The 13831-nt window shown below is 39.3% G+C and overlaps 2 protein-coding genes across 6 annotated transcripts; one reads left to right on the top strand and one right to left on the bottom strand.

The window, feature by feature from the left end:
• Positions 1–255: 255 nt before the first annotated feature.
• LOC113732361 (uncharacterized) lies at positions 256–1396 on the bottom strand. The gene is made up of 3 exons (XM_072080309.1): positions 901–1396; positions 595–780; positions 256–506 (listed from the first exon to the last, which is right to left on the bottom strand). Exons 1-2 carry the CDS (start codon positions 1250–1252, stop codon positions 719–721), a joined length of 414 nt encoding a protein of 137 aa, XP_071936410.1. The 5' UTR covers positions 1253–1396; the 3' UTR covers positions 256–506; positions 595–718.
• A 306-nt stretch (positions 1397–1702) lies between these two features.
• Positions 1703–7518, top strand: LOC113732360 (putative disease resistance RPP13-like protein 1). Of its 5 annotated transcripts, none has more exons than XM_072080305.1 (4): positions 1703–1767; positions 2506–6365; positions 6659–6726; positions 7196–7518. In XM_072080305.1, exons 1-3 carry the CDS (start codon positions 1729–1731, stop codon positions 6696–6698), a joined length of 3939 nt encoding a protein of 1312 aa, XP_071936406.1. In that variant the 5' UTR covers positions 1703–1728; the 3' UTR covers positions 6699–6726; positions 7196–7518. The 5 variants fall into 5 exon arrangements, with proteins under 5 accessions (XP_071936406.1, XP_071936407.1, XP_071936408.1 ...); XM_072080306.1 differs by having other exon boundaries at positions 1717–1771; XM_072080307.1 differs by having other exon boundaries at positions 1764–1887.
• Positions 7519–13831: the final 6313 nt, after the last annotated feature.

Below are 13831 nucleotides of genomic sequence, written 5' to 3'. Positions count from 1 at the left end.
TTCACATATTGTATTATTTTTTTAAAACATTCACACGTTGTAACCTTTCAGAAATTATTGAAGGCAAGTATCCAATGGATGATTTATGAATAGTGTCTCAATAAGCAAACATTTTCTTGTAACCAATATCTACGACCAATAAATCACCACCGCTTCAATAGCTTCATCCTTTATCAATCTTGGCTACTTTATTAAAGTTGCATATAATAATAACAAGGGTTAACAACATAAAAGCCTCATGTGGTATAGCCATCATACAGAAAAGCCCCATGTGATTTCATATCATACATGTCGGTACCTCATGGTTTGAATTATTCTGAAAAGTCGACGGAAATCGTCAAATGTACGGCGTTTGTATTAAACGCACTAGAAAGGCGCGTGTTTCTTACGAAAAATAGATTTCTATCACAAACTTTCACCTGATATGCCTATTTTACCCTTCATCTACCAAATTGCTAGTTGACCCAAAATCAAACAAACACCAAAATAGTAGAAACACAAGCCATCTGTGCCAAGAAAACAAAACCAGATCAAAATCAGATTGAATAACGAGATACTAATAGGGATGATAGAGCTGCAGCGAAGGCTTCTTACATGGAGTCCTTGCCCTCTCTTTCTTTCCCCGTCCACCCATTACTCCAAAGCCTTCAATAAGCTCCGAAGTCCCATTATTTCTTTCACGATCTCAGCGACTGTAGAGTCCGTGAATGAAAAGCAGCTAACGGCCAGGGAGAGAAGGCAACTGAGGAATGAGAGGAGAGAGAGCAAACCTGCTTACAACTGGAGAGAAGAGGTGGAAGAGAGGCTCGTCAAGAAACCCAAGAAACTCTAGGCTGAAACTAGTCATGTAACATTGCCAGCATTACTTGAGACAATATGCAAATGCACAGATAAACTTACCACCAGATGGTGAATTGCACTTAGATCGCTTAAGCTTTTCGAATTGGACCTGGGATTCCATAAAAAGCTTCATCCTTTGAATCTCCAAATCCTTGGCAAACTGCATTCTCTGCTTCTCCAACTCAACCATTTGCCTCTGTTTCGCCTCCTCTACTCTCTCATATATGTCCGCAAATCCCCCTATCGTCTCCGCCAACTTCCTATACCCTTTTGCCGCCACCTTCCCCGCAGCCCTCCTCCTCTTTTTCCTCCTCATCCTAACCGACCCCAGTCCAACCGCGGCAGCACTCGACGTATCAGACTCTTCCTCATCCTCATCCTCCTCCGCCACCACCGCAGCAACTGCTGCCATTGCCGAGAAGTTCCTTCGGAAAACTGCCTCCTCCCCCGTCGCCACGCTTCTTGGACCGAAGAGCTCAATCTTGATAACCTCGCTTTGTTGGGTCCACAATGGTGGAGTCTTGGGTCAAGACACTGCTGACCGCCTGGCCCGTGCCCTTGCCCGAAATTACTTCTGCAATTTTCGCTTATATCATTTGAGTATTTTCGTCTTTTCACTCAGCTCCGTCTGTTATAACGATTTCCGTCAATTTTTCAGAATAATTCAAATCATGGGGTACCAACGTGTCTGATATGAAACCACAGGGGGCTTTTCTATATAATAGTTTTACCACAGGGGACTTTTATATTGTTAACCCTAATAACAATGAATGATTAGTCAATTGCACGTCAACAAATAAATCAAATTGCATCTCCTTAGATAATTCACCAAAGCTAACAGTTAACCTTTGTGAAAGGGTGACCCAAGCATTGCAAGTCACTACGAAAATGAAGGATGGAGATCAGATGAAAGAGAGCAATAAAGAGGCCGGTAGTTTTCTTTTGCTTTTCATCCTCATAAAACACCAATGATTACCTATGCATTTGTTAGTGAAACATACAAGGAATCTAAATAAAATGGGTGGATTCTTGGGAAATGAATAGTAGGTAAAAATTTCACTCATGAAACTAATTATAACTTCTATGTCCATATCCAAACACGATAAAGTAGTTAGTGTTCCAACCATTTTGAATTATTAGTCCAAACCATGGTTCGAAGACTCAACCGAGACCGAGATGACTTGGCCGAGTCGTCTCCATCTCGGCCTAGTCCGAGACGAGACCGCGACGAAACGTTTTCAAGATACGTGACAGGCCGAGACGTCACCGTGAAGGGTTGAAACGGCTGAATCACACCGAGTCACTACGAGTCATCCCGAGTCAACTTAAATTTTTATTATTTTTACTAATTTTTTAATTATTTTTGTTTATCATATTTTTTACAATTTTTAGAATATTAAAATTTCACAAATTCGCATCTCGCCGAGACCACGACCGATATATCGAGATCGATATGGAACAGTCCAAGCCGCGATCGCAACCGCGACCGCGACTTTGAACCATGGTCCAAACACAGCCTGTAGTTTCCTGTCTTTCAATCTTATCTCCCCTTTCAAGTTTTCAGACTTTTTGCTCGTTGCTTACCTACACAATATAATCCGGAGAAAAAAAAAAGAATAGTGAAAAATGGCACTGATAGAAGTCTTTCTTGGTGCAATCATCAAGGTGATATTTGACAAGCTTGCTTCTGTGGATTTGAAGAAATTTGCACGCTCAGAAGGCTTAGATACTCAGCTGAAACGATGGATCCAAGTGCTATCCCTGATTCAGGCAGTGCTTGATGATGCAGAGGACAAGCAGAATATGAGGATTGCTGTGAAGCAGTGGCTAGATGATCTTCAGGATTTGGCGTATGATATGGATGATGTGATCGACGAATTCTCCACTGAAGCTTGTCGAAGAAAGTTGATGGAAGCTCAAGGCTCTACTAGCAAGGTAAGAAAGGTTAAAATCCCTTCCCGTTGTACAAATTTTTCTGTTAAAGATTATAAGTTCAACAGAAAAATGGCTCCCATGGTGGATGAAATAACTAGAAGATTGGAGAGCATGAAAGAACAAATCAAAATCCTCCATTTGGCAGAGACTGTAGCAAAGAGGCCGAACAAAACTAGGGATAGATTGCCATCAACTTCCTTGGTGGAGTCTTATGTTTACGGTCGAGAGAATGACAAAGAAGAGGTGCTGAAATTGCTCCTTTCAAATGAATCGAGTGATGATCAAGTGGTTGTGATACCAATTGTTGGCATGGGAGGGGTTGGTAAAACAACTCTTGCTCAAATGGTGTACAATGATGACAGAGTCAACGAATTTTTCGATTCCAAGGCTTGGGCTTGTGTTTCAGATGATTTTGACATTGTTGGGGTAACAAAGACAATCCTTAAAGCAATCACACGAGGTGTCTGTGATTATGAGGATCTGAATATGGTTCAAGTGAAACTGAGTGAGGCCTTGACCAGGAAGAGGTTTCTAATTGTTTTAGATGATGTTTGGAATGAAAAATACGAGGACTGGGACATCCTGCGCCGCCCATTTCTAGTTGGTTCATCTGGGAGCAAGATAATTGTCACCACTCGGCATCATAGGGTGGCATCAGTAATGTCTTCCACTGCTGGATATAGTCTGAAGGAGTTGACAGATGATGAAAGCTTATGGTTACTGGCAAGACATGCACTAGGAAGGACAAATTTTGACAGGCACCCCAATCTAGAAGGCATTGGTAGGAGTATTGTAAGGAAATGTAAGAACTTGCCCTTGGCCGTGAAGACTCTTGGAGGGCTGTTGCGTGCTAGATCGACCCCAGATGAATGGACGGATATACTGAACAGTGAGATATGGGAAATAAAAGAGGATCAAAGTGATATTCTTCCAGCACTAAGATTAAGCTATTATCATCTTCCTGCCCATCTAAAACCGTGCTTTGCTTACTGCTCCATATTTCCCAAGGACTATGAGTTTGACAAATATGAGCTTGTATTGCTCTGGATGGCAGAGGGTTTTCTCGAGGAATCAAAAGCAAGTGATCTTTTGGAGGACATAGGGGACAATTATTTTAAGGAGCTACTAATGAGGTCCTTCTTCCAGCAGTCAAGTTCCGCTAGTTCACGTTTTGTGATGCATGACCTTATTAACGATCTAGCTAGATATGTTGGTGGAGATTTTTGTTCCAGACTGACAGACGACTTGGAAGAGAACATCAAATGCACGATTCTTGACAAGGTTAGGTACACATCATTCACAAGTTCAATGTATGGAGCTTCACAAAAGTTTAAAACACTTCAGAAAGCAAAACATTTGCGGAGTTTCCTACCCGTTTCCGGCAAGTATGACGGCGACTTTTACATCGCTAAAAAGGTCATAACAGAACTTTTGCTGGAATTGCGATACTCAAGGGTGCTATCATTCAGTGGATATGCTATCTCTGATCTACCAAATTCCATTGGTGAATTAATACATCTAAGGTACCTGAATTTGTCTGGTACTTCGTTGAAAGTGTTGCCTGAATCATTGAGTAATCTTTGCAATTTACAAACACTACGTTTGCGCGACTGCTGGGGGCTGATTAACATACCGGTGGGTATTAGAAAATTAATTAACTTGCGCCATCTTGAAAATTCCAATACTAGTCAATTGCATGAGATGCCTTCAGGGATTGATCAGTTGACGAGCTTGCAGACACTATCCAAAGTGGTTGTGAGCAAAAATGGTGGGTTCAGGCTGAATGACTTGGGGAACTTGTCCTTACTGGCAGGGTCACTCGCCATTTTGGAGTTGCAAAATGTTACGAATGTTCAAGAAGCACGGGATGCCAATTTGAAGAACAAGAGGGACCTTGATAACATAGTATTGGCATGGAATAGTGAATATGATGGTTCTCTGAGTAAAGTTCTTCAACAAGATTTGCTCGAGGCACTACGACCACACACAAACCTAACGAGTCTTGAAATTGAGTTCTATAAGGGAGACAAATTCTCTTCCTGGGTGGGGGATTCTTCATTTACTAAATTAGAAGAAGTAAGCCTTAGAGGTTGTACACACTGCAAGTGTTTACCATCACTCGGGCAATTGCCTGCGCTCAAGGATTTGAGCATTCAAACCATGCTTGAGGTGAAGGCAGTAGGTACGGAGCTATGTGGCAAAGATTGCTCTCGGGAATTTTCCTTTCCATTGCTTGAAAGTCTAACATTTGATGACATGCCAGAATGGGAGGAATGGACTTGCTTAAGTTCAGCAGGAGAGAACGAATGCCACTTCCCTCTGCTCCAAAAGCTCTGTATAAGTAGATGCCCAAAGTTGAAAAGCATTCCTGTTTTGCAGCTTCCTTCACTCTCAGAACTAAAGTTGCAAAAGTGCTCGGTCGGAATTGCAAAATGTTTATACAATTTGACCTCATTAAACAATTTGGATTTTCGGCAGATTATAGGGCTTGCATCCCTCGAGGATGCGTTCATGCAGTTCCCATCAGGCCTTGAAGATATCACATTACGTGAGTGCCATCAACTGAAGAATTTGTGGGGCTCAAGTAATACTGTAAACCTTGTGCAGCTAAAATCTTTAGTTGTTTCAGAATGTTCACAGCTTTCATCCTTGGAGGAGCTTGCTGTTTTACCCATGCTTAAATATCTTAAGATAGAGAGTTGCAGTGCTCTCCAGTCTTTGCCTACATTATCTGGTCTTAACATATTGCGAATAAGCAGTTGCTCAGCCCTCAGTTGCTTGCCAATGGACAAGTTGCACCTCCCTCAGATTAGGAATCTTGGGATCAGACATTGCCAGAAACTGAACCTTACTCCGGAGATTGTCATAGAGGACACTAGCACATCGATTGAGAGTCTGGAAGTCGTTGGCTGCCCATGTCTGAATTTGAGAACAATGCTTGGTTCAGTCTACAGTTTTGCAAGTCTCCGGTTTTTGGATATTAGGGATTGTGATTATGATCTGGATCAATTGCCCACTCCAAGTTTGGAACGTCTTTCCTTGTGCAGATGCAAAAATGTTAGTTACTTGCCCAGTGGTTTGGGACGACTAAAATCTCTGTTGTTGTATTCTTGTTCAAGTCCTTTGTTATTTCCACAAGGAGGTTTTCCTCCCACTCTGAAGTTTCTTGACATAGAGGCAGGAGAAAACTTACAGCTGAAGCCCCTGTCAGAATGGGGACTCAACAGACTCACGTTTCTTGAAAGGTTCTACATCCGTGGTGGATATCCAGGGCTGGAATCATTTTCTGGTAGTGGTGATGATGGATTGGCTTTGCTTCCTCCAACTCTTAGGTCCGTTGCCATTGGTGACTTGCCAAATCTGAAATCGCTCTCCACGTTCTTGCGAGGTCTTACAGCTCTTCGATATCTGCATATCTTTAACTGCCCCGAGCTTGGATCCTTACCAAAGGAATCGCTGCGTAATCCGCTTCAAACTCTAGTAATTAATAAATGCCCACTTCTTGGGAAAAGGTGTTTGATGGATAGAGGAGACTACTGGCCCATGATTGAAGACATTCCCTGTGTGGAAATACGCAGTGAACGCATCAGGTACGCAGAGATTTAGATTTCTTACTGATTTTCACTTAAAATTATTGTCCAAAATTTTTTTGTTGACTCCAACAAATTTCTTGAATGGAAAAGAAGTGTCGAAATTCAAATGGAGGAATCATATTACTTTTATGTGTCGTGTGAAATTTATATTAGTAATTTCCTCCTTTAAAGCCCAGTAAATAATTTTTCTCACTTTTAACTAGCTTGAGAAGAAACTCAGATGTCAATCGTGCTTTGCTTACCATGTTAAATTGATTCTTTGACCTTTCAGCCTGTGTCTTTTTATGCAGATCGGGTTCGATGCACTTTTTTTCTTATCATTCTGATTAAGCTGTGTGCACTCTCTTCACTTGAGATGGTAAGGTAGTATATTCGTGTTCTATGATTTCTTTGCATTAGCTTATCAAGTTGATATTTTTATTGCATTGGCTTATTGGGAGGGCACTTAGTTTATAGTTCGAATCCTGTACCAGTCAATTGGGATAGGAAAGGCGTGGTGAAAGGATTAAAAAAAAAAAGTGTCATTAAAAGCTGATAAGTAACCACCAGCTCTTGGGCTGGTGGCCACCACCAAGCCTTTAAGGCTTTGGTGGGGTGGCCTCCCACCAAAATGCCACTCTTGTGGCTCTGCTTCAAATCCAGATGGGTGTGTTGTGCATCCGTCTGGTCCGGTGGTGGTTCTGTCCCCATCGGTCCCCATAGGCTCAGTTGAGCCTCCCCCTAGATAGAGTAGGAGTAGGAGTAGGGTTGACAATTGACAAAAAAAAAAAAAAAAGCTGATAAGTGACGAGTGATATCCTGAACTTGGGTTTATTTTTCTTTTTCAGGTAAAATATTTGTTGGCACGTTGACGTAGGCTCAACTCGTAGAATGCAGATTGTAGAGGAAACTAATCACAGGATCTTTCTGCCCCATCTTGTTCTTGTATTTTGCTAAATCCCTGCCGTTCCTGCCTTGATGATATTGCAAGTCTCTTTGTTGGGTCTTATTTTTCAAATCGCCTTTTTTATTCTTCACGCTTACTAATTTTGGTCTTTCTACCGTGTTAGGTACTTTAATGTGCATGATGTCATTGTTTACGTACACTAATACACATTATTTTGTTGTAGTGTTTTTCCAGTCAGCATGGTTCATTACTTGGTGTGTTGTATTCAAGTCACAACAAATGCCACTTCTATTTCTTTTTTTTTTCCCTTCCCTCTTCATCTAGAAATTAAATCGTATTTTGCGTCAAGATGGGTGGAACTAGACGAATAAAAATTACTAAAATACATGTTGCATGAATGTTCCTTTTCTTTTCCGTTGTCCTATTAATTGTTGATAGAGAAGGAGCATAAATGATTATGAGAAAACCAGTGACCAAATCTTCCTAGTTTTCAATGCCTGTCAGGGCCGGTGGTTGAGAATGGAGGATCCGGGGCGGAACAGTTGTCAGAGCAATCGTTCCGGAAGGTATAACACCATTTGCACACGGTGTAATATTATCTGTACAAGGTGTAACAATAGAACAACAGCGAGTAACACTAGAATAATATTTTTGTGGGTTCCACATGACGTAAAAATCGAGTTACAAGGAGTGATTTGAACCGCACAAATTTTTTTGACCTAATCATGGCCATGAGCCTTCCGGAACGGTTGTCCGTTCCAGCCCCTCCACCGAGAATGGAGACCTAAGAAAATGGATTTGTGTCAAGCCTCAGCGGTCAATGTCATGACAATAATTGTTTGTTAATATATGACTAATTATTATTAATATATGAATCCATGAAACACTTCTCCCCTTCTTCCGTGGCCTTCTTTCCCGCTGCTCTCTTTTTCTTACTTTTCTTACGTTTACATTCGTCTGGACCTCAATACCTGCCGAGGAAGAAGAAGACAGCAGTTCCAGACACCCTTGATGGTATTGTATTCTGATCTGCAGATAACTACTTGTTCCATTTCAAAGTTCCCGCAGCCTTTGCGGTCACAATACTAGTTTTCTAAAAACCTTTATTAACTTGGGTAAATCTTTTATGCGATTATAATGTACACACTAGCAGATTTAACTGCATGGAACATATACAAAATTTATGTTTAATTTCAAATTCAAATAATGTGGTATTTATCCAATTCTGTGAGTATATATATTGACAGTATATAAAAGATCAATCATATTAACTATTCCACTTTACTTGATCAAAATTTTGTACTTCTAAAAGCCATAAAACGCCAAGAAATGATATGCATAATTGCCTCTATAAAATCAATGTAAGAAAGTCTCCAACAAATTGAACATAATTGCCCTAAACTCCACAAGAATTATAAATTGAAATACCTTGACATTAGCAATAATACTTAAGTAAACTCATTATACAAGTCCTGTTGACATGCTGGTTTTTTATGGTAATGTATAATGATTTGAGAAAATACTAATGAACAATACATGATAATACAATATAGCTAACATGAATATTAAGTTATTAACAATACCAGTAATCTATAAGTAGACACATACAGAAGGTTTATACGTGTCTATATATTATCACATGTTTATCTTTTTAGTTTTTACAACAGGTTTACATATGTGTGTATACATACATACATACATACATACATGCATACGTATATACATACATATATAAACACATGTTTCTTTCTTTCTTTTCCTTTTTTTTTATTTTTTCCTTTTCTGAACTTGGACCAGTCCAACAAAACAACCCAAGAGTTTGCTATAATCCCTCAGCCCAAGTAACTAATTAAATGATCCTATTAATTGAAACGCACAAGGGCCACAACAGCATCAACAACTGATGAATTTGATCTTCATCAGGTCATTGTCAACATCACTCCGACTAGTTTTTAAAAATTCAATGGTTCAAATTGTGTCACATCATCTCATCAGGTGGTATGGCACAATTTAGATCACTGAATTTTTGAAAATCGAATCTACCCAAATTTTGATTCACCAGTAGTGATACGGCTTCAACTTGTTTCCCAACTCACAAGTTGGATGATTAAACACAACTATTAATTATTTGTCTTTTAATTTTGTACAAACAGTCTATCTCCAAGTGAAATTGCGTGCCATGAAATTCCATTTCTCCAAACAAATAATTCTAGAAATTATAAAGTCCTAAAGGATATTGTAAATAAAGAAAAATGAACCAAAAACTCTACTTTTCTTTATTTTCCCACAACCTAAATATGCTTACAAGGTAGGCATTTATAGGACAACCCTATCATAAGGTAATAGAACCATGATTTTAGAGATTACATAATCAACTCATATCCTATCTATTCAAACTTGATTGATCATAAGCAATAAAATCCCATAATCATGGGAGGTAATATCTCTAATAATCATGGGAGAGAATTATGGAAGATAATATCTCCCATAATCATAGGAGATAATATCTTCGACACCTCCCCTCAAGTTGGTGCATATATATTTATCATGTCCAACTTGCTTGTAAGAAGTTCAAAATTTGATCTGAGGAGTCCTTTGGTGAGAATGTCAGCTATCTGCTGAGCTGATGGAACGAATGGCATGCAGATAATTCCTCCTTCAAGTTTCTCTTTTATGAAGTGGCGGTCAATCTCAATATGTTTGGTTCTATCATGTTGCACAGGATTATGAGCTATGCTAATTGCCGCCTGGTTATCACAATAGAGCCTCATTGGAAGTTCAATAGGTCTTTTCAGCTCCTCTAAAACTCTCTTCAGCCATAACATCTCACACACACCATGAGCCATAGCTCGGTACTCTGCCTCTGCACTACTACGAGCTACAACACTTTGTTTCTTACTTTTCCAAGTAACCAAATTGTCCCATACAAAGGTACAATACCCCGAGGTTGATCTTCTATCAATGACTGATCCTGCCTAATCAGCATCTGTATAAGTTTCAATGGTTTTTCGATCTCCTCTTTTAAAGAACAATCCCTTTCCTGGAGTACTTTTTAAGTATCTCAGAATTTGATATACTGCATCAAGGTGCTCTTCATATGGAGAATGCATAAACTGGCTCACAACACTCACTGAAAAAGCTATATCAGGACGAGTGTGAGCCAAGTAAATTAGCTTGCCTACTAACTTTTGGTATCGAGCAGTATCAACTGGTGTTCCATCTTTTATATCTACTAACTTGTGATTCGGATCCATAGAAGTGTCTGCAGGTCGACATCCACTCATCCCTATTTCCTTTAAAAGATCCAAAACATACTTGCGTTGGGACACAACAATGCCCTTCTTGGACCGAGCTACCTCCATCCCTAAAAAATATCGTAGTGTTCCCAAATCTTTGATTTCAAAGCTAGAAGCAAGACTTTTCTTCAGCCGTTCCATCTCAATTAAGTCATCTCTTGTGAGGATGATATCATCCACGTACACAATGAGTACTGCTATCTTCCCGTCCTTGGAGTGTTTAACAAACATGGTGTGATCACTCTGAGCTTGGGTATAGCCTTGATCCTTTACCGACCTAGTAAATTTTTCAAACCAGGCCCTAGGAGATTGTTTGAGACCATATAACGATTTTTTTAGCTTGCAAACTCTAGACTGAAACTTCCCTTCAAATCCAGGGGGAGAATCCATGTACACCTCTTCCTCCAGATCACCATTTAAAAATGCATTCTTGACATCAAGTTGTTGGAGTGGCCAATCAAGGTTTACTGCTATTGAGAGAAGCACCCTAATAGTGTTTAATTTTGCCACTGGAGCAAAAGTTTCAAGATAATCGATCCCGTAGGTTTGAGTAAACCCTTTAGCCACCAATCGAGCTTTGTACCATTCCAATGTCCCATCGGAATTATACTTGATGGTAAAGACCCATTTATACCCTACTGTCTTTTTCCCTTGTGGCAGGTTTGTTACTTCCCATGTTTGATTCTTCTCAAGAGCATACATCTCTTCTTCAATAGCCTTTTTTCACTCTGGAACTTGTAATACTTCCTGTACATTCTTTGGAATTTCCACAGAAGAAAGTTGTGAAGTAAATGTCAAGAAAGTAGGGGATAACTTTTCATAAGAGACATAGTTAGTCATAAGGTGTTTGGTACAAGAACGCACTCCCTTTCGAAGTGCAATAGGAAGATCCAGATTAGCAATCTTTGAATCAGAGGAAACTTTATCTGATGACTCAAAAACATCAAATTTTGTCCTAGGTTCGGATTCGTTGTTGTGAAGAGAAGGGGGAGCTTTATCTTTTCCTCGATGATTTTTCCTGACATAGGTTTTCAAGGTTTTTTCAGTTACATTCCCATCTCTTTCACTAAGAGAATTCGACTCTGTTATTGGCACTAAAGACAAGAGATCCTCTTCTAATCCCTAATCAATTTTTTCACGTTTTTCAAAATCCTTTTGACGGGCAAATTGAAGAGTGTCATTTGATTTTTCAGGATTATTATCTTGAAAAGATTCTTGTTGAGGAAATTGTGCTGTAGATTCTTCTAAAAAATTAGAAAAATCAATTCGCCTATCAACAAAATTTTGATTAGGAATTTGATTTTCAATACGAAAAACATCATCATATTCTACAAGTTCTTCTACATGCCGAGTCCTCCCCTGAAGAGGATCTCCAAAGAAAGGTTTATCTTCAAAAAATGTTACATCCATGGTTACAAACATTTTTTTTCGAAATGGGGTCAAAGCATTTATACCCCTTTTGCGTGGGTGCATATCCAACAAAAATGCATTTTCTTGCTCGAGGGTCTAATTTACTTCGACCTTGTTCATGATTGTGAACAAAGGCTATGCACCCAAACACCTTTAATGAGACTTCATATGCTAATCGAGACATGGGATAAATTGTTTTGAAAAAATTCAGAGGAGTTTGGAAATTCAAGGTTCTTGAGGGCATTCTGTTTATGAGATATGTAGCAGTTAAAATTGCTTCGCCCCATAGATATTTAGGAACATTTCTTGAAAAAAGTAATGCCCTCGCCACTTCTAAAAGATGTTTATTTTTTCTTTCAGCTACCCCATTCTGTTGTGGGGTATCATTGCAGGAGCTTTGATGCACAATCCCTTTTTCAAGAAAAAACTTCCCAAAATTTTATTGAAATATTCTTTTCCATTGTCACTCCGAACAATTTTGATTTTTTCTTGAAATTGTGTCAAAACCATGCTGTAGAATTTTTGAAACACACTTGCAACCTCTGATTTCTCTCTTAACAAATACACCCAACAAATTCTTGTGTGATCATCGATGAATGTAACAAACCATTTTTTTCCAGATGAAGTTGAAATTCTAGAGGGACCCCAAACATTAGTATGTAATAGAAAAAACGGTTTTGAGGGTTGATAAGGATGTATAGAAAATGTAGACCGATGATGTTTAGCCAATTCGCAGATTTCACATTGAAAGGAAGATGAATCTTTATTCTTAAACAAATCTGGAAATAAGTATTTCATGTAATAAAAACTAGGATGCCCTAGTCTAAAGTGCCATAACATAATCTCTTTATTACTAGTAATAGAGATAGACCCGTAACATGTGTTTTTGATTGGTGTTGTCATATTTGATCCATCTTCAAGAAAGTAAAGTCCCCCATTTTCTCTAGCACATCCAATCATCCTCCCCGTGGTCAATTCCTGAAACTCACAAAAAGAGGGAAAAAAATTAATCCGACACATGAGATCCCTAGTTAATTTACTTATGGACAGCAAATTGCATGATAACTTTGGAACATGAAGAACTCTATGAAGTGTTAGAGTAGGAGAGATGACAACGGAACCTATGCCAGCTATGACGGATAATGATCCGTCAGCAACCTTGACCCTTTTATTGCTTGCACATGGACTGTAGGTAGAAAATAATTGTGACAAACTAGTCATATGGTCAGTGGCCCCAGAATCAATAACCCATACAATCCGTGGACAAGATGCATTTGATGTTTTACATGAAAGAGCAACAGTAAAAGGATTACCATTTTTAGCAAAAGAACAGAAAGGAGTGAAGCTTTTTGGCTCAGTGACTGAAAATTGTGGAGACTTAAAGAGTTTGTACAGTTGGCATAATTGTTCCTTTGTAAAGGCTGGTGTCTCAGAGTCAGTTTGTTGCTTTTGAGAATCCTCATTCACAGTCTGCAACACCTTGCTATCACCTCCATTTTTCTTCTTGAAATTTGATGGTTTCCCATGTAATTTCCAGCACGTGTCCTTTGTGTGCCACGACTTTTTACAGTATTCACACCAAGGCTTCCTTCTTTTATCTCCGTCCAAATCTGTCCCCTTAGAAACCAATGCTGAAGTCTCAACTTCATCCTCTGCCTTGGACTTTAGCATCACCTTACGCCTTGATTTTTCTTTTCTGACCTCAGAAAATACTTCACAAATGGAGGGGAGAGGCTTCCTGCCCAAAATATGACCTCGTACCTCATCAAGTTCTTGATTTAGTCCGGCCAAGAAGACATAGACTCTGTCGTTCTCCTCCCGTTTCTTGTATCGAACACGTCTGCACGGCAGTCCCATTCATCCTCATAACA

Source organism: Coffea arabica, chromosome 2e, assembly GCF_036785885.1.
Source record: "Coffea arabica cultivar ET-39 chromosome 2e, Coffea Arabica ET-39 HiFi, whole genome shotgun sequence".
In the NCBI taxonomy this organism is placed as follows: domain Eukaryota; kingdom Viridiplantae; phylum Streptophyta; class Magnoliopsida; order Gentianales; family Rubiaceae; genus Coffea; species Coffea arabica.
Note: the sequence above shows the minus strand (reverse complement) of the source record. Positions and strands in the feature narration are given on the sequence as shown.

Coding starts and splice junctions, on each gene's coding strand:
- LOC113732361 (XM_072080309.1), bottom strand. CDS start 1,252: ATGGCAGCAGTTGCTGCGGTGGTGGCGGAGGAGGATGAGGATGAGGAA. Junction 781..900: donor GTGCAATTCACCATCTGGTG/GTAAGTTTATCT, acceptor TCTTCTCTCCAG/TTGTAAGCAGGTTTGCTCTC.
- LOC113732360 (XM_072080305.1), top strand. CDS start 1,729: ATGAAGGATGGAGATCAGATGAAAGAGAGCAATAAAGAG. Junction 1,768..2,505: donor TGAAAGAGAGCAATAAAGAG/GCCGGTAGTTTT, acceptor GCAATCATCAAG/GTGATATTTGACAAGCTTGC. Junction 6,366..6,658: donor ATACGCAGTGAACGCATCAG/GTACGCAGAGAT, acceptor CTTTTTATGCAG/ATCGGGTTCGATGCACTTTT.